The sequence below is a fragment of the Lingula anatina genome, chromosome 1 (genome assembly GCF_051362555.1).
Source record: "Lingula anatina isolate TDL-2025a chromosome 1, LinAna3.0, whole genome shotgun sequence".
NCBI lineage: Eukaryota > Metazoa > Brachiopoda > Lingulata > Lingulida > Lingulidae > Lingula > Lingula anatina.
Window position 1 is genome coordinate 6723385 of NC_141767.1, and position 18364 is coordinate 6741748.

Sequence of the window (18364 nt, forward strand, 5' to 3'; positions counted from 1 at the left end):
AGGGGACCCATAAGTACGAGCATATTCCAAAAATATTGATCCGACCACAATTTGTCATCTCTGCAAAGGGGCTTAGACAGTTTTGCCAGGGAAATCAATGATTGCTCGAAGTGGTCGGTCTGACGCTTCAGTTTGATACAGACAAAAAAAAAGACGCATGGGAATAGACTATAGCCTAGATCTACTGTGAAAACGAAAAACAAACACTATGACATGGCTCTTGTTTTAATAGCATCTCAGCAGATCGCGTAGATAGTTCAGACGTTTGATGAATAACACATTTTAGCTGAATTCATACGCTTCCCCTGAGAATCACAAATACAGTTAGACGATCTTTACTGAGATACAAAGAATATTAGAAAATGCTTGAATAAAACCATAATTCTTACGTACACTTCGACTAGTTTTTCAGTTTACAATGTTGAATCTGTTGACTCATCAAATGTTACGAGCTATGTACAGGCCCGACAAAGTGAAATGAAAAAGTTATTAGCAGTAAAAGAAGGGTATTCTGACTCACAGGATACCTAATGTTTGGTAAAAAAAATCATCAGGTCACATTGTCTTGCATGAATCATTCAACATGACCACGTCACACGATTTTCGATCACTTGTAATTAGTAAACATTTAGAGTTTAGAGCACGGAAAATTTGGTATAATGCATCATGCTTCATCAAGCGGCGGCCATAGTTCCTTGAGATCCGGATGCCGAACCTTGGGTATCCACTCTGCATAGGCGTACAACAGAACTGAAAATTGAAGAATTTATATTCAGGCATTTTTTTCTCTTGACAATCATTAGCAGTAAAATTCATTCTGTGTTATACTCTTGAAATTAATATACACATAAAAGAAACACTATGACTTCAAATGAACAGTTCTTTTTATCCATAATGCTAGCTGTAATCAGTTAACCAAAGAGCAGAACTGCAAACTCACATTTGGGTTTTTTCTTCCAGGTTTTCAAAAGCGCTTCCTTGCAGTCCACGTTTTCTGCTATGAGAGCTTTTAATAGCGTTTCTGTCCTTGGTTGCAATCTAGAGTTACAAAATATCATAAGCAGTTTTCATCAAAAGCAGCATGGTTTCAATTTTACTGTACAATTTTACCTTTTTGGAGAATGAACTGACGTGTATCATAAACCCTTACAGCTACTACATAAGAATATATGAATACCAGGAAATTCTATGTCCAAAATACTTATATTGGGTTGAAACTGTATATCCATGTAATATCTTTCAGGAAGTTTTAAAACATCCACCTACTTAGCCCAGCTTTTCACCATGGTTACAGGAGAAGACAGTAAAATTGGTGTAAACTGCTGCAGTTTAGGAACCACTTGACCCTCCAACACAGCCTTGGCAAACCATTTGAACTTGTCCAAGCCTGCAGGGTATTCTAACTCTACAGCTGGAAGTTGCCATGAGCAGCGCCCTAGAATGAACAATGTGGATTTCACTGTGACAGTTGTTATCTAAAACAACCTAGTGTTTTATCTTTGTATTTCATATATTTAGTCATCAGTTAAAGTAAAACTTCATGGTTTATCATGTTTCTAAACAATACATATTAGCCCCCCCCCCAAAAAAAAAAAAAAAATGACTGATTAAAATAAGCAATGCAAAAAAATGTAGCAAATATTTAATGATAAATAATACTGATCTGCAGTTGATCAACAAAATATGGTGACAATTTTCCCTACAAAGTGACTTAAACCTGCTAAGTTCTACTTTAAGGTAAGTATACTCACCATACAAGGCAGTCATATGACACACTACTGTCCCCGTCTTGGCATTATATCTGGGTGGAGGATCCTCCAGAGGTTTAGAGAAGGTGCAATGCTGAGGAGCATAAGTTGACAACCATTCTGGCTCTATCACAGTTATACCTGGAGTTGACCGAAGTATAGTAAATCAGTAATAAAACAATAATTTGCAATCTTTCGGTATTTTCACAGAAAGCACTTTACCTCCATGTTTTCACTTTTGCTTCATACATATTCTTTTAACTATCTTTTCTGTAATTGCCATAAGGAAATGTTATTTTTTCAAAGGCATAAAATGGCAATTCCAAAGGAGTATATTCTTCAGTTATTCATCTAACGATACTTACCTTTCATGTATAGTTTAGATGTCTCTACTATCTCCTGATATAGGACATAGTCTGGTTTCTCTTTGTAAAGAACTGAGTGTGGATGAATAAACACATGATCTTCCAATGCCATACACTGAAAAAGTAAAACATAAAACAACATTGGTTAATATAAATGGAGATGTTTATGACTGACACATAGAAATTGGGTCAACTTCTTACCTAGTATTGAAAAAAGATGACCATGCATGATATGCTAGTTATCTGTTTGACTTACAAATAGGTTATGACATGAAGAAAAAAATTCCAACCTGATAAGAATTCTTTAGTTTCTTTTGTGACTCATCGGCCCCTGGTGGGGGATCTGGGACCCTTCTGAAATTATGATATGCACTAAGTTATTAACAATGTTTAGTATTGATTAATTTTGTTACCCAGATGCAACCAGTTGTATTACTAGATAGTTTGGTACTCTTGCCAAATGACAATAGAATATTGCACCTCATTTAGACGGTCTTAAGTATTACCTGTATCACATGTTACTCTTCCTTTCAACTGACAACATGAAATACTGAGTCAATAGAGCAACCAATGCTACCAGAAAGGGAGAGGGGGCTTACCTGGCTACTCTATCTGCTAGCCCAGCTAAAACTATTTGCCTGAGAAGCTTGGCTTGAAGGTCAGTAGGTGGCTGCATCTTTGGGTCCACAAATACATTGGCATCTGGTATCACACTGTTCACTGAAACCCAAAATTTGATAAAATGAGAAAAAGAGAAAGTATTAGAAAAAGACAGTAAATCTGTAGGCAATTGTAAGAAAGGCATAAACAGGCAATGATACGATTGACTGTATGGCCATAAACCAAACAGCTAAAGAAGACATATATAATTTAGCAGAAAAATATTTAAGTACAGCTATAGCAAACAACTAGTTTCTGACCAAAAATGTAATATATAATTTATCATTTAGGTAGATTTATAAATAGTTAATATGTCTTTTGTGAGCTCTGGATAAATAAAACAATTTCACATTAACAAATTTTGACAGACCTGTATTTGTGAGCTGTGCCCTAAGCTTCCTGACCTCCACCATTGCCTTATACCTGAGCCCATGTTTGTCACAGAATTGTGGGGAGCAGCCTATATACTCACAGGCACCCACAGCCTTCAGCAGAGCCATCAGGTCCCCCAGGAGTAAGGAGTGGCCCTGGTTAGTAAATAGTACAATACAAAGTATTTATAAAAAAAAAAAAAAAAAAAAACTTCATAGCACAAATTTACAAATATATCCCTTGGTCTTTATTACAGTTGCCTGAAAACAGAAATTTGCTTTTGTCATTTTATCAAATTATTTGATTTTCAGTCAACAGTATGATGCCAAATGCCAATGAATTTGTTGACTCAAAGAAGCAGCCACCAAATAAATGAAGTTTAAGATGCTATTTACATGTAATATAAAATGGGTCAATTAAAGAGCAACTCATACTTACACTTCCTGCCCATGTCTTTCTTTGCTGCATAATTCTAATTCTTTTCTGCTTAAATTCTTCTTTCTAAATAAAAAAAAAACATAATACATATTAACACAGGCAAACTATCCTATATCGAAACTTTCTGCAACTGATACAGACTACAACTTATTTATCTACTTCAAGGCAAAGTATGTTAGTATTGCTTTAAGTTTTCAAAGGTGAAACGAAATTAATATCCTCCTCACCTCTTCTTCTGAATTGTGTGGTTTCTCATACTCAATGAACAGCTCTTGTACAGACAGAGCAGACACTATGGCTATGACATATGGCAGTAAATCATGCTGGTGTCCCAGTGACAACATCTTGCCATATCTAGGAGACACTGGAAAGCAAGCCATTGCTCGCCCCAGGGGAGAGATTCTGGAGCTGGAGTCTCCTGGAGTTGTACATGGGAAATGAAAACAAAAACCACTTTTTTAACATTTCTTAACTTCACCTTTTTAAAATTAATGAAACATCAAAAAAAAAAAAAAAAAAATTCTGAAAACCAAAACTAGATATATTTTTTATCAGCATATGCATAATAATCTGGTTGGAAAATGGCTTAAACTTACAGAATCGAGTGGATACAATGGTAATTGTTCAGATAAATCTTAATATAAAAGAATCATACTAATATGCTGAATAAACAGCATGTTAATAAAACATATACCCCTACCTGGTTGCTTTTCCTTCTTTCCTGATGTCTTTTTTACTTCCTCCAGAGCACCTAAAGAAATCAGCAACTTTTCTGCAGCCTAAAAAGAGGAAATATTGAAGTCAATCATCATCATCAATGTGTTTGAGTGTGCATGCATGTCAGTGCATGTGCTTGTGTGTGTGACAGTCATATTTTATTGTAACCCAATACAATGCCATTATAAATATCAAACAGGGATAATGAACAGAAAATGTTTAACAAAGAGCGAACTTTTTTCTCATTTTTAATTTGCAGTCAGAGTGGTCTCCATACTCACCTTTAAGGCCTCCTCATCAGGGGGAGTTGGATAGGGAAAGTTGATCACTTTATCAATATTCATATCCTATAATTAATATACCAATTATTATTTCAACAAATCATTAACAAAACGCACAAGGACATGAAATGTTCTAATTATTGCACATATAATGGACAAAAGAACTTTAAGTATTTGATATACACTAATATAGACCAGTAACTACAATGTGTTGTGCCTAGTATCATGAAAATTATATCAATCTGTAGGTAACCTGTAGCAATTCACAGCAGAAAAACTTTAAATATCCTTGTAAATTACCTTCATCTGTAAAATCAAGTCATCCACAGGTCTTCTAGTTATCTCAGGAGGGGAGAATTTTTCAAATTCATCATTAAATACTGCTGATGAATACAATCTGAAATGAGATAATTTCCTTTGCACATGCAGCAACAGACATTAACCAGCATTTTCACACATATTGCAAGATTTCAAACAATTTGAAACATCTTTTTGTAAAATCCACTTTGAACAATATTACGAATCACAGTCAGATTAAAAAAAAAAAAACAATTAAGCAGACTTTCTGTGAATAGCATTTTGACTAAAAATTTCATCTTTGATGTCTGGACCAGCTTCCAGCTGTCAATACCTGTAGCAGTGACCTGGCCCAGTGCGCCCTGCTCTTCCTGCCCTCTGATTGGCTGATGCTTTAGATGTCCAGGTGACTTTAAATGTGGACACACCTGTTACTTTGTCATAAAACTTTGTCTTCACCTAAAGGTGTGTATAGACCGGAGAATAATATTATTAGAAAAAGAAAAGGCTTTACATAATTTAGTATTTACAGACATCACATGAAAGTTTAATAACTGTAGTCAATGAGTTTAAGATAAATTGTTCATCATATTCCCTATTAAACAAATATTATTAAGAAATCCAATCTTTACTGTTTTAATCGCAAACATATATATATGTCATATTATGATTCCTACCTTTCCAGTGTCCACCACATATCTGATGTTTGGTATTGTTAGAGAAGTTTCTGCCACATTTGTGGAGACAATACACAGCCTACAGCCTTCAGGTGGGGGGTTAAATACCTAGAGTTCATGATATCAAATGGCATTATGGCATTACATCAAGTATTGCAGAATTAGTAAACTTACTCCACAGCGATTTGAAATTCATTTGAAGATAAAATAATGTAGATAATAGTGAATTAGTGCTGAAAATCAATAAAAACAATGATACCATTAAAACTAATTAATTCCATGTCAATTTCATATGAAGAAAATTACTTGTAGATTGTACCTTTCTCTGTTTGTCTGCTGCCAGCAGTGAATACAGTGGAAGAACATACATTGGCTGCCCACCAGTCACATCTGCTTCAATCTCATCCTGAAAATTAATTCGAATTGTGGAGTAAAACCATACAATATAATTCCAAGTTTATAACAAATGAAAACATGCAAAACTATTTATTATAATTGTCAGATCTAGTAAAATCAACATTATAATAGAGAAATATTTCTGAATTAATCTTAAAGAAACACTTTCCTAAATAGCCGTTTTCAAAAATAACCAATGAAAGGTATCAAAGTCATACATACCATGTCTTCTTCATCCTCTGAGTTTTCTTCAGATTCTGACCCATGAGTTACATGCATATCTGCCTCCTCATCCAATGGAAGAACTGAGTAGCTAAAACAATAATAATCTTATATTTAACTGACCACATAAATATTATGTTTATTACATGAGAAAGGACACAGACAATGTTTACAAATTCAGATCAACATAAACAAGCACAGGAACATAAGGCTTGATCATAGCTGTTACAGTTACGGTACTTAAAATCACAATTGTAAATAACCTTACTTGTCCAAATCAATTTTAGGCAGTGGAGCTTTACTTTCACTGTTTTGTTTCTTCCGTCCCCTCCTTCCTTTTTTCATAGAATTTGGGGCAATTCCCTCTTCCTTTTCCTCCAAGGAGTCACCTTAATCAAAATACATACATATCAATTAAAATTCTACTCATAATTCAATTGATTTACTTTTTCATCAACAAATACAAAATTTGTCTTATTATTCATTGTTCATATCCTCTCGAGGATTATAGCTCTATCAAATACCACAATTAAAAAAAAATCATATACCTGTATTTTGAGTTGCGGGGAACATCTTTCTGAGTTTCTTGCACAGTGTGTGCACTTCTTGTTGCCCTGTTACAAACACTAGAATCCCTCCTTCTGGGAGCATGCGGTGAATCTTGCAGATCTTATTTTCATAAAATAAATACTTAAATCAGGCACCAACTGCTGACTTTGCACTATGTTGTTTCTTACATTTTCATTTTCTATTTTGTCTTAAAATGCATTTCAATGTATATATTCTATTCTTTGCAAATCAAGACATATAGGTGAACTTTACCAGTTACACTCAAAACTTAGCAAATGTAATTATGTGAACTCAAAGATTTAAAACCATACCTTTCTAAATGTTTCTCCCAGGTAATCATCAGGAGTTCTCTTATTAAAATGAATACTAACTGGAAATTGTCTGGAATCGACCTGCAATGTCAGTATAACAAGTACACATACATATGTGATGTTATAAAACACAAAAAATTATAAAATTAAGATGAAAAAGCAACAAAACAGGGCATAGAATAAGGTTTTCTATTTTACTTTAACCAAGATAATAATATTTACAGAAAACTTTCAATATTTACCTTGATTACTGGTGGAGTTTCTCTGAAAAGTCTTTGGTTTTCAGTGAAGTCCTCCACTCTTAATGTAGCAGACATTATGACCAACTTCAATGGATTCCCTTTCTGAAAATTGAATTATTGTGGGGTATCAGATTTGAATGTACAAGTTTGGACTAACAAATATATGAAAACCGTCAGTGAATCTGAATAAACAATAATATCCATCAAGTCAGCCAGCCATTGTCACTATATGATACTGCACCTGTTACAATTTCCAACAAACAGACTTTACACAAAGATAACATCAAACATTGTTAGAGTACCTTATGTCTTAGTGGCACTATCCTGGAGAGAAGTCCAATCAGTATGTCAGTGTACACACTTCTCTCATGAGCTTCATCTATTATAATCACAGAATACTTGGTCAGCAAAAAATCCTAATAACAGAGAAAAATTGTCTCCTAAGATTTACACATCTCAAAGCATTCATAACCACAGTTTTTCCTTAATATCAAGTATTTAAAGAAGTAATTCTAATGGAATCTCAAGCTAATTTCTATTTAATATATTCATTTTGTTTTATTTTTTCCTTAAAACTAACCTTCTGAACTTCTTTCAGAAGCACCCCATCTGTCATAAATTTGATTTTTGTATCGTCTGTAACATTGCCTTCATATCTGATCTGATATGAAACCATCCTAAAAACAGAATTTAAAAGACATAAAACAATCTTATATTTATAAATTATCACAATGTAAATTCCTCACATGGAATGCTCTTAAAAATAATCAAGCAACCACAGGTGTCTGTGCATGGGTTCAGGCATAAGAAATTTACCAAACACCCTTTTCAGATCTTGATTCAACTTATTTTTGTTATGTCACAAACCTTGATGACAAATTCATTTCTTCAGCAACTCTGTAGGACATACTAATGGCTGCCACACGCCTTGGCTCGGTTACTCCAATAATACCAGTACCACTAAATTAATCAAGGAAAGTCAGAGTTATTTCTTAAATGGGAAATAAAGCTATTATTTACTCAATAAAGCTGTAACATAGAACAATATTTATAAACGTTCTGAAGTTTTTAAAATCATATTATTTTTTGCAACAAACTTTCTGAAAAGCAATAAATATGTGTGCATGTGTAGAAAAGTGCTGTACTGAATAACAAAAAAAAAAAAAATGATCTTTTTTGGAAAACAGAACTGCATCAAACTCACTGTGCAAAACCAGCTTCATAGAGAAATTGAGGAACCTGTGTGGTTTTCCCAGACCCTGTCTCACCACACAGTATCACTACAGGACTGTCATGGATTGCCTCCATTATAGACTGTTCTTCTGACAATATGGGAAGTTTTAGTCTGGCAGCCTGAAATCATTTAGTTAAAGATCCACATCAAATATGACAATGGTGTTAAACTTGCAACTTAGTAAAGGATACTTTGCAAATTTTCACCTTTTAATTGCAACTTAGTATTATTTGTGATGTTATTTGTGAATGTCAAGAAATTTTTAATTAAAATAGCAAGCATCAAACATAGTTTCCCTCTCACAAGCATATTCATTTCAAGGCCCATTCAAGATATGACTGTTACAAAATTTCAAGCATTTACTAAAAATCACTTTGCGTATTCACCTGCACTGTTGGTTTCCTATCCAATGGGATGTTAACAGCAGGTTTACTGTCAACATGTTCATTTTCTTTTACTTTAGCAGTATCTTTTTTCACTTCCTTCTTTTCAATTTCTTTAATGCTATTTGCAGATTCCTTAACACAAGTCACTGCTTCAGTGTTAGCACTTTGAATCTGTTGGTCACTTGGATCAGATTTTTCTGTTTCCTCAGTTACAATGCATACAGAATTTATAGTTTTCTGTATATCTTCTTCATCAGAGGAAACTTCTGAAGTGTCTGTATCACTGCTTTCAGTTTCATTTTGTGTCACATTTTGTTTATCAACTGACAATTTCTGTTTTTTCTTATTACTCCCACCAATAGCATTCACTTTAAGTTTGACCACACCAGATGAATCCTGCTCAATATCTAGTAACCTTAAATAGAGAAATAATATCACATCAATTTAAATATTTTTCTTAATTTGCAGTCTTTGAGTCCTACTAATGTAAGAGGCTGCCATTATTTAAAATGCACTAGACTTGAGAAGTTGACATGCCTTTCATCCATCAATCATAAAACTGTCCAATATTCTGCATTACATTATATTACCTTTTTGGTCTTTTAGTTTGAGCTTCTGCTAGTGAAGTAAGTAAAGACATTTCTTCTTGAGAAGCTTGAACTTCAGACAAAGATGCAAGCAGATCTGCCCTCTGAAAATGTTAAGCAACACCAATGTAGTACACAGCTTTCAATATTGAATAAAGCTTCTGATTGTAAATTACACATTATTTAAGATCTAATGACTTCAAAAACATATAAAGACAAAAGCATCATCATTTCACTACAATGAGCCTTCAGTAAGAAAATACTCGATACTTTTTAAGTTAAATGTCAAATCACACAAGAAACATCAAAACTGAAGAAATCACCTTGGCTTTCTTTTCTTTTAACTGTACAATTTTCTCCAGGTGCTTTCTCTGCTTTTTGCTCAGCTTCCTAATTGTGGCATCTTTCTGTTGCACTTTCTTTGTTGTACGTTTCTTTGATGGCAGAGTCAATGGGTTGCTCTCATCATATCCTTCAGACCTCACATCTTCAAGATCTACTTGAAGCTGCACCTTAAATATATGATATTCATGAATTGATCAAGCACACATTATGCTTCAGTGAAATCATACACCCACTGGAGACTGCCATTGGTGGACTTACTTGAATGGATTGCCTGATCGTGACCGGAGTAAACTGGAGTACTTTATATATTTAATTTATGGTTGTTGATTGAAGAACAGTACAAACCTCAACCTTTCTATCGTTTTACCCTTTCTGTTGTTTTGATATCGTATGTAATGTGGAAATATAGTGGTCAAAATGAACCTGGCATTTACTAAACGGTAATATCAAAAGTAAATTCTGTTCAACAGTTACAATGAAATTTGACCAAAAAATCCAAACTTGAATGTTCCCCAATTTGCTCTACCTTCTGTTCTTCCGTATGGTCGACAACGACTTCACTTTGCTGTCTAGCTTTCCAGTTGTGCTTTTTCCTAAGCCGACCCATAGTTGTAATTCCTGCTAGGTTATCTTTGCTAAAACCAGATTGGTTTCTTCTCTTTAAGGTTTGAAATTAAATATCCATCTCAAACATCAACAACGTACACGTGCGACCTAAGCGCATTGTATATATACAGGAAGTGCTTTCGCCCATAAAAATAAAGTAGTTCTCAGAAGTTGTTAAGAATATCTTTTTGAATAACATTTTTATTACGACATTATTTCTTATTGTCAATAAGAAAAACAGCTAACTGTGTATTCTTGCAACAGATTGGTTACTTAGCTTTGCTAGAGTTTTAATGACATTTTTTTTTTAAATTATTGCGCTCCGAATCAATCCTTGAAGTATGGCTGCCCTGGAGGAGGAGGATATCTTGGATGACGAGCACTTGCATTCAGTCCTTTCTTTCCCACCTGAAGTCCAAGAAGCAATTGAACAGGTAAGCATTTAATTAACTGAGTACTATGAATAGAAATATGAATATTTTGTATTGTGTTGTCTTAAGCTTATAGGCAGGTTATTTATTTTTTTGCCCCCCCCCCTCCCCGGCCCCCATCTCTATCACAGCCCACCGGCATTGTAGCTGCTTCCAATAGTGGGGCAGTAATAGGCAAGGGGGAGGGTTATCTGTCCATGTAAGCTTAACATTATATTGCATTGTATTCCATACATTAAGAATAAAGATATATAACGATTGAGGCTTACCATGTCCACGTATAGGCGAGTGACAAGAGTGCAGTGCTAGAATGCTGACAGACCTCCTCAACATGATACATTTAACATTCAAGTACATACACCTCCAACTTCCTCACACAGTGATGCACTTACACACACACACGCACACACACACACACAGCATCAAATGTGTATTGGCTATGAAAATACAGTCTGTACATGTATCTTAAGTTTTCCTTACACTTGTTTAACAAATTATGGATAGGAACCTACTCCTCACCAACTTTTTTATTTTCCAAAAAAACAATTTGTGTGTAACTATATTCGTTATACATCTTTGCTTATTGTTTAGACTGCCATTTGATTTATTAAAAAAAATTACTAATAAAAAAATTTATCATATTTCTAACAGGTGCTCCCAAGTACAGACCCACTAGATCGTCCAGACTTTAATCCAGTAGAGTATATCAATACATTATTCCCTACTGAGCAGTCTTTGGCAAATATTGATGATGTGGTAGGCAGGATTCACTTGAAAATTCGGTATGTCCAGTCTGTTTTTTTTTTTCATAAGTATATATTGAGCAAGATTAGTGGAAATATCTGTTGTTACAGTAATTGTGTTTGAATTATAATGTATAATTGTATAATGTATATTCATACAATGTTATTTTGTATATTTCTCATCATTATCATTGGCTGTCATTCAGTAAGAGACTAAACATGTTAAGCACTGCGTAGTTGATGTTTTCAAATAATAATAATAAACACATTTAGCACTGAAATGTTTTATAGTTGCATTTACATGGTCTTTACACCTTTAATTTTACATAAATGTTTACACTTTATAGAAAGATAAGTAAACAAATAAAAAAATATTTATGCATATCACAAAATAAGTTTATCTTGTCCTGATAGAAAATATTTTTATTCTGTGTGTAGGAAACTCGATGATGAAATAAGGACTGTGGTCAGAGGACAGACAAATGTGGGAGAAGATGGTCGCCAGGCACTGGAAGAAGCACAAAAGGCAATACAGCAGCTCTTTGCCAAAATCAAAGATATCAAAGATAAAGCTGAAAAGTCTGAGGAAATGGTGAGGACATAAAAAATTTACTGCTAATCTTGTTTAAATAACATACATTTTAAGGCATGTGTTTAATTACAATTCTTAAATGAAATATTTAGATTAATATGTATATAAATTATTTTTAATTGGATTTGAAACTTAATGAGTTTAATAGATTGCTTAAAAAGATCACCTTTGTACAGACATGTTTTCTTAGGATATTGTAATTTGTGTTTTAAATTTATATCAGTGACATATTCCTCTTCTGATGTTAAAAAAACTTAGGTCAAGGAGATCACAAGAGACATCAAGACTTTGGACCATGCTAAAAGACACCTGACCAGCTCTATCACCACTCTCAACCATTTACATATGTTGGTAGGAGGAGTTGATGCTCTGAGGTAAGCAGTCAGCTATTATTTTTTAACAGACTGTTCTTCTGTTTGTATGTACATTGTTTGATAAATGGATTGATGTATTGTGACATTCAGGTGTCTTCGTTGTATTTTTTTTGGTCTTTCTACTGTTTCATGATCTATGATTAAAATCAAATTTTTCTCTATGGATGTATTTCTTCTCATTAGCAATTTGATAAGAAGGCGTCAGTATGGAGAGGTGGCAAATCTACTGCAAGGAGTACAGAATGTACTGGAGCATTTCCACAAATATAACAACATTCCTCAAATAAAACAACTTGCTGATAGGTAAGATCAAATTGCCATGAGAATTTTATATGAGACAACAATAAGTAACAGTTATGTTTAATTTTTTGCCAATTGTTTTGAATGGATTAATCAAGATATCAAAAAATTGTATATATACTGCTCCTATTAAGCTCAAACCATTATTTATGAAATTAAAGCTTCACATTTTTATACTGTTTAGCATGTGCTGCTTTTCAGTAGTCTAAAATGCACATACTAATATAATATTTCAGTGTAAAGCAGCTGCAGGCAGAAGCTGGACAACAGATCATCCAAGATTTTGAGGAATCTTTTCAGGGACCAGCTGCTAAGGTAAGTCAAGTTGGTTTGAGCAATCCAATGGGTTGATTTATACATTTTTAATTATGTCATGATAAGGGTAATTACATGTTCACTTATTTATTAGTTCAAATAATTTGTATTCTGAGGAATATTGACTAACATATTTGTTATGTTCACCTCTTTTATCTCTTTATTCACAGTATGGCCCAACAAACCAGAACATGCTAGCAGAGGCATGCTATGTTGTAGACGTCTTGGACCCTAGAGTGAAAAGGGATTTACTCAGCTGGTTTGTCAAAATTCAACTTTCTGAATATCTGGTGCTTTTTGGAGAAAGTCAAGATGTAAGTTTATTTATTTAATGTTATATGATATAGAGTTTTATATTATAGTGTATTCCATGTTATTTTTTTAGGCTTTATATCTTTTAGGGACAAAGCTGCATGTGTTACTGGTATTTTGAAAAACAAAGCTGGCGAGTTGAATGTTTTATTTAGATATATAGATAGCAATCTTAATATATGAGATATTTCTAATGTTTCAGGTTGCTTGGTTAGACAAAATAGACAGAAGATATGCCTGGATAAAAAGAACTCTTGTAGAATTTGAAGAAAAGTTTGGAAGACTGTTCCCAGTTTCTTGGGATGTCAGTGAAAGAATAGTTGTGGAATTTTGTGAAATAACAAGGTATGCTCTCCATTTTCAGACAGTGTTTGAATCTGAAACTTATCAAGACATTTCATTTCTGTGTTTGGGATTATAAAATGAATGAACAATTAAAAAATTTCCATCCCTACTGTGCATACATAATTTTAATACCTCAGTGGAAATAAACTTATTTTAAACTTTGTCATTTTTTTGTTGCAGGAAGGAGTTGTCAAAAATAATGGCCAGAAGAGTGACTGATATAGATGTTAAATTACTTTTGTTTGCCATTCAAAGAACAACCAATTTTGAGGCTTTGTTGGCCAAAAGATTTTCTGGGTCTACTATAACTGGTGAAAAGGTATGATGCTGTGATTTAATAATCTTGTATAAATATTTCTATGAAATATTATTTGTGATACTATAATGTTACATAATATAGACTAAGATTATAAACTAAATATCAACTAATTATATAGGAAACATGTGGATATGTCTGTTTTAAAAATTCATTAAGAATATAGGTTGTTTTCGACACATTATTATTTTAATCGATGATGCTCATTGCTTTGGTTTAGACTAAGCCAGTAACTGAGGCTACAGCACCAGTGGCCAGTAACCCATTCGAGGAATCGACCAATCCATTTGAAACAGATGATAGTGACACAGGAACAACAGAAGCCAACCCTCCCTCCTCCCAGCCTGCTAAACCCCAGCAGTCACCTTTCTTTGGGATCATAGCCAAGTGCTTTGAACCTCATTTGAATATTTATATTGAATCACAAGACAAGTGAGTGAATTGGTTGCATGTCATTTGTGAACACATTTATGTCAAATACTGTGTATCTGAAATGTTTATGAAAATACTGGCTCAACAGAATCTTGCCTCTTTGTATGTCTAAGCCCTCCATTGCTTTTTTACTGCAAGCTTTTTCCACCAGTTCTTTAAATACATTTTTTAAACATCAAAGATGCCCCAGTTCTCTAGCTGTATCAAACAGAAATGTAATGTCATGGTTATCTTTTTTATGTCCTTTAGAAACTTAGCAGAACTTATGGAGAGGTTCCAACAGGACTTTAAGCAGAATGGCATCCCTAAAGTTGAGACTGATGAAAGCAGCATTATTCTCCCCAGCTGTGCAGATCTGTTTGTCTACTACAAGAAATGTATGGTGCAGTGTTCTCAGCTCAGCACAGGACTTCCCATGCTAGGGCTCACAAAGACATTCCAAAAATACTTGAAAGAATATTCACAGAAAATTTTGATGAACAATTTACCCAAGTATGTGAAATTTTATTCTTCAATCTAAAATACCTTTGCATTAAAGGTTGTTTTTTTAAAAATAATTTAAATATTTTAGAATGGCAGAAATTTATGTTTATACGTGTGTGTGTGTGTGTGTGTGTGTGTGTGTGTGTGTGTGTGTGTGTGTGTGTAAATGAATATGTGATAGGCATTGCTGTATTTGTCCATCTGCAGTAAAAATGTACAGTTAGATGAAGATAAACTGTGTTCTTTTATTCCAGAATTTCTAGTCAAAGTAGTATAACATCAGCCAGTGGCTTAATTCAGAGTATACTGAAGGAGGGAGAGGTCACTAAATTTACCCCTGCAGAGCAGTGTGTAGTCTGCAGTATACTGTGTACTGCAGAATACTGCATGGAGACCACACAGCAGTTGGAGGAGAAACTCCAAGAGAAAGTGGAACCCTCACTCTCTAGCAAGATAGGACTTGGTGCCGAGCAGGATATGTTTCATAAGTATGCCCTGTTTAAAAATTAACTTTCTGTTCCCCTTCCTTAGTATTCGGCACAGCTGACTTTTACTAGTATTCACCTACATCAGAAAGTAGAGGTTTGAAGGGGTAGATGCATGCAAAATAGTCTTTAAAACTGAAAATTTATATATGTATGAACTTTTCATGGTATTGGAACTCCAAAACCAGGGATATCTGCAAATTGCTAATCCTGCCACTGCGTATAATCTGAGATGCTTAGGTTGTAGTAAATGCATGAAGTGGTCCTAAAATTTTTGCATATTATTTCAAAGTATTCTTCTTTGCAGTGTTATAGTTCACTGTATACAACTACTTGTCCAAGATTTAGAAGGTGCCTGTGAACCAGCCCTTGTTGCCATGAGCAAGGTTTGTAAAGGAGCATACATATGCCTTCCACATTAATATCTTGTCTGTTAACTATTAAGATCTATACAAGTCTAAAGAACAAATTGCCTAAATGTCTTTTCAATTTTTATATATGATTTGATATTTACAAACCAGAGTTAGTGAATGTTTGGTGTAAAATACTAATTCAGGTGGCACAGAAGACTGTTTGTTGTAGACACCAGAGAGGTTAATTCACAAATGCACCAGCGTTAGTGAAGATATATATATGTTTAGTTCACAATATTGCCTCCAGATGGCGTGGCAGACAGTGGATGCTGTAGGAGACCAGAGTGGCTATGTGACAAGCATTACATCACACCTTAAACAAAACCTTCCCAATATACGAGACAACCTGGCTGGCTCCAGGAAATACTACACACAGTTCTGCATCAAATTTGCCAAGTAAGTTGCTTCATTATGGTAACTGTTTGTTTTTGCACTGATATGTTCAGTAAGGAGTTACAATCACATCTACATCTATGTCTGTGTGAGATAGTGAGTGTTTTATTGCAAAATGCTCTGAGATTGAAGTAAAATTTCTTAACTGGTATATTTTTTATTACAGCTCCTTCATTCCAAGGTTCATAAATAACCTATTTAAGTGTAAGCCAATAAGCACAGTAGGGGCAGAGCAGGTGAGATAATGATCAGTATTTCACTTGTACTACATTAAATTGTATCAGTGATGTGGCTTTTAAATCAGACTGAAGGAATAACTATAAAACTGTCCTAAGAACCCACACATTCTATTTTTCTTTTGTTTTTGGTTTTCAAGAAAACTCACACGTGGATTTAGAAACTAACAATTTTTACAATTTGTCTATTGTAGCTCCTATTGGATACCCACTCTTTGAAGACCGTACTTCAGGATTTACCTTCTTTAGGTTCCCAGGTCTTGAGAAAAGCACCTGCCAGGTAGGCCTAGTTCTAGAAGTGCATATTTTGTCAGTGTATGAGAATAGTAATATGCCATTGTGAACAAGATTACCTATTTGTTTCTGTCTTCAACAATTTTTTTGAGTTTCTGTTTCAATATGAAAAATATGAAATAGTTGATTTTGTATAATGTATATATAGTCTTTATATGACTGTGAATACATTGTTACAGTTATGAATTATTATCATTTCAGCTATACAAAGATCGTAGTAAAAGGTATGACAAGGGCAGAAATGCTTCTTAAGGTGAGTTTTATTTTGGCATATTGTCATAATGTTATTTATAATATCATTATTGAAAGGTAAATAGGTGCAATAAAACTGTACAGTATCAAGTTGAAAAATTATCTTTTTAACTTTTAAATCAGAAATGCTGGAATTATAACATCTTGGGATTTTTCAAGATAGCAATGCCTGCTGTTACATATTTCCTTTAAGTATTATTTATGCCATTTAAATGTGGGCAGTATGTTGGCCCTCACCTCTACAAAATGTCTAGACGGGTGTCAACATAATTAATTTTCCGCAGGTTGTAATGTCTCCCCATGATCCACCACAAGGATTTGTAGACAATTACATCAAACTTCTGGTAGATACAGATGCCAATGAACTACAGAAAATATTGGAGATGAAGGTAATGTTCTGGATATATCAGCCATAAGCCTTTATTTACATTTTATTTTGTGTAATTTATGCAGAAATTGGTGAACTGTTGGCTGCTTCATTAATGAGGGATTAAGTGAAAGATTTGAGGTAGTTAACCATTAAATGGCATGTTTAATACAAGTACTTTTTTTTGTAGGGTCTTCGGAGGAGTGAACAGAACACAATGTTAGAAATGTACAAAGCTCGACGCCCTGCACCCTCTGCTGTTCACACGGGCGAACCCACAGCATCCCATCATGCAACCACCCCTGCTACACCAGAACAAGAAGTGAGCAGGATAAGAAAGTTAGAGAAGTTGATCAAGAAGAGACTATGATAACAGTTAATGCCTGATGATTTATTTTTTATGGATTAAGGGTTCCTAATTGGCAGAAGTATAGGATACTTTTGTGATATGTGATAAATACTTTGAGGTAAAGGAATTTTTTCAATCGAAAATCTTTGCGACAGTGTATGCATTTAATTGAGTTTTAAATTATTTAAGTGGCATACAAGTGCTGGAAGTTTCAAATTAAAATTCCAAAGTTGCATTTTAATTTTCTAACAAGGCCACGGTTTCAGTGCTTTATATCAGAGCTATACAATACATGAACAAGCTTTTATCAGCATTCCTAACCATTTGTCATTAATGTCAGAGGGCTTTATTAGAGGGGTGTGAATTATGTTGCTATTTATTATTAAAGAAGCAAACGGCCAGGTTACATGTTGAATTAAATTTGTACTACCCAACAGCCAAGTTGTTGTCTTGTTTCATTTCAAACGATGAATACAAA

The 18364-nt window shown here is 34.0% G+C and overlaps 2 protein-coding genes across 2 annotated transcripts; one reads left to right on the forward strand and one right to left on the reverse strand.

Moving 5' to 3' along the window:
• Positions 1 to 212: 212 nt before the first annotated feature.
• LOC106169661 (putative ATP-dependent RNA helicase DHX37) lies at positions 213 to 10600 on the reverse strand. Its single transcript, XM_013549217.2, has 29 exons — positions 10375 to 10600; positions 9827 to 10015; positions 9507 to 9607; positions 8917 to 9331; positions 8501 to 8649; positions 8164 to 8256; positions 7877 to 7973; positions 7599 to 7712; positions 7297 to 7398; positions 7055 to 7135; positions 6722 to 6842; positions 6442 to 6562; positions 6174 to 6264; positions 5875 to 5961; positions 5556 to 5663; positions 5213 to 5337; positions 4882 to 4978; positions 4582 to 4647; positions 4284 to 4362; positions 3811 to 4001; positions 3584 to 3646; positions 3144 to 3300; positions 2713 to 2833; positions 2404 to 2467; positions 2114 to 2228; positions 1752 to 1889; positions 1267 to 1435; positions 941 to 1038; positions 213 to 750 (listed from the first exon to the last, which is right to left on the reverse strand). The coding sequence occupies exons 1-29, from the start codon at positions 10453 to 10455 to the stop codon at positions 665 to 667; spliced, it is 3519 nt and encodes a 1172-aa protein (XP_013404671.2). The 5' UTR covers positions 10456 to 10600; the 3' UTR covers positions 213 to 664.
• A 122-nt stretch (positions 10601 to 10722) lies between these two features.
• Positions 10723 to 18322, forward strand: LOC106169644 (vacuolar protein sorting-associated protein 53 homolog). Its single transcript, XM_024077351.2, has 19 exons — positions 10723 to 10888; positions 11537 to 11667; positions 12067 to 12220; positions 12479 to 12594; positions 12778 to 12897; positions 13131 to 13209; positions 13380 to 13523; positions 13724 to 13866; positions 14047 to 14185; positions 14403 to 14614; positions 14864 to 15106; positions 15352 to 15585; positions 15890 to 15968; positions 16243 to 16391; positions 16555 to 16624; positions 16819 to 16904; positions 17120 to 17171; positions 17455 to 17559; positions 17728 to 18322. The coding sequence occupies exons 1-19, from the start codon at positions 10796 to 10798 to the stop codon at positions 17905 to 17907; spliced, it is 2529 nt and encodes an 842-aa protein (XP_023933119.1). The 5' UTR covers positions 10723 to 10795; the 3' UTR covers positions 17908 to 18322.
• Positions 18323 to 18364: the final 42 nt, after the last annotated feature.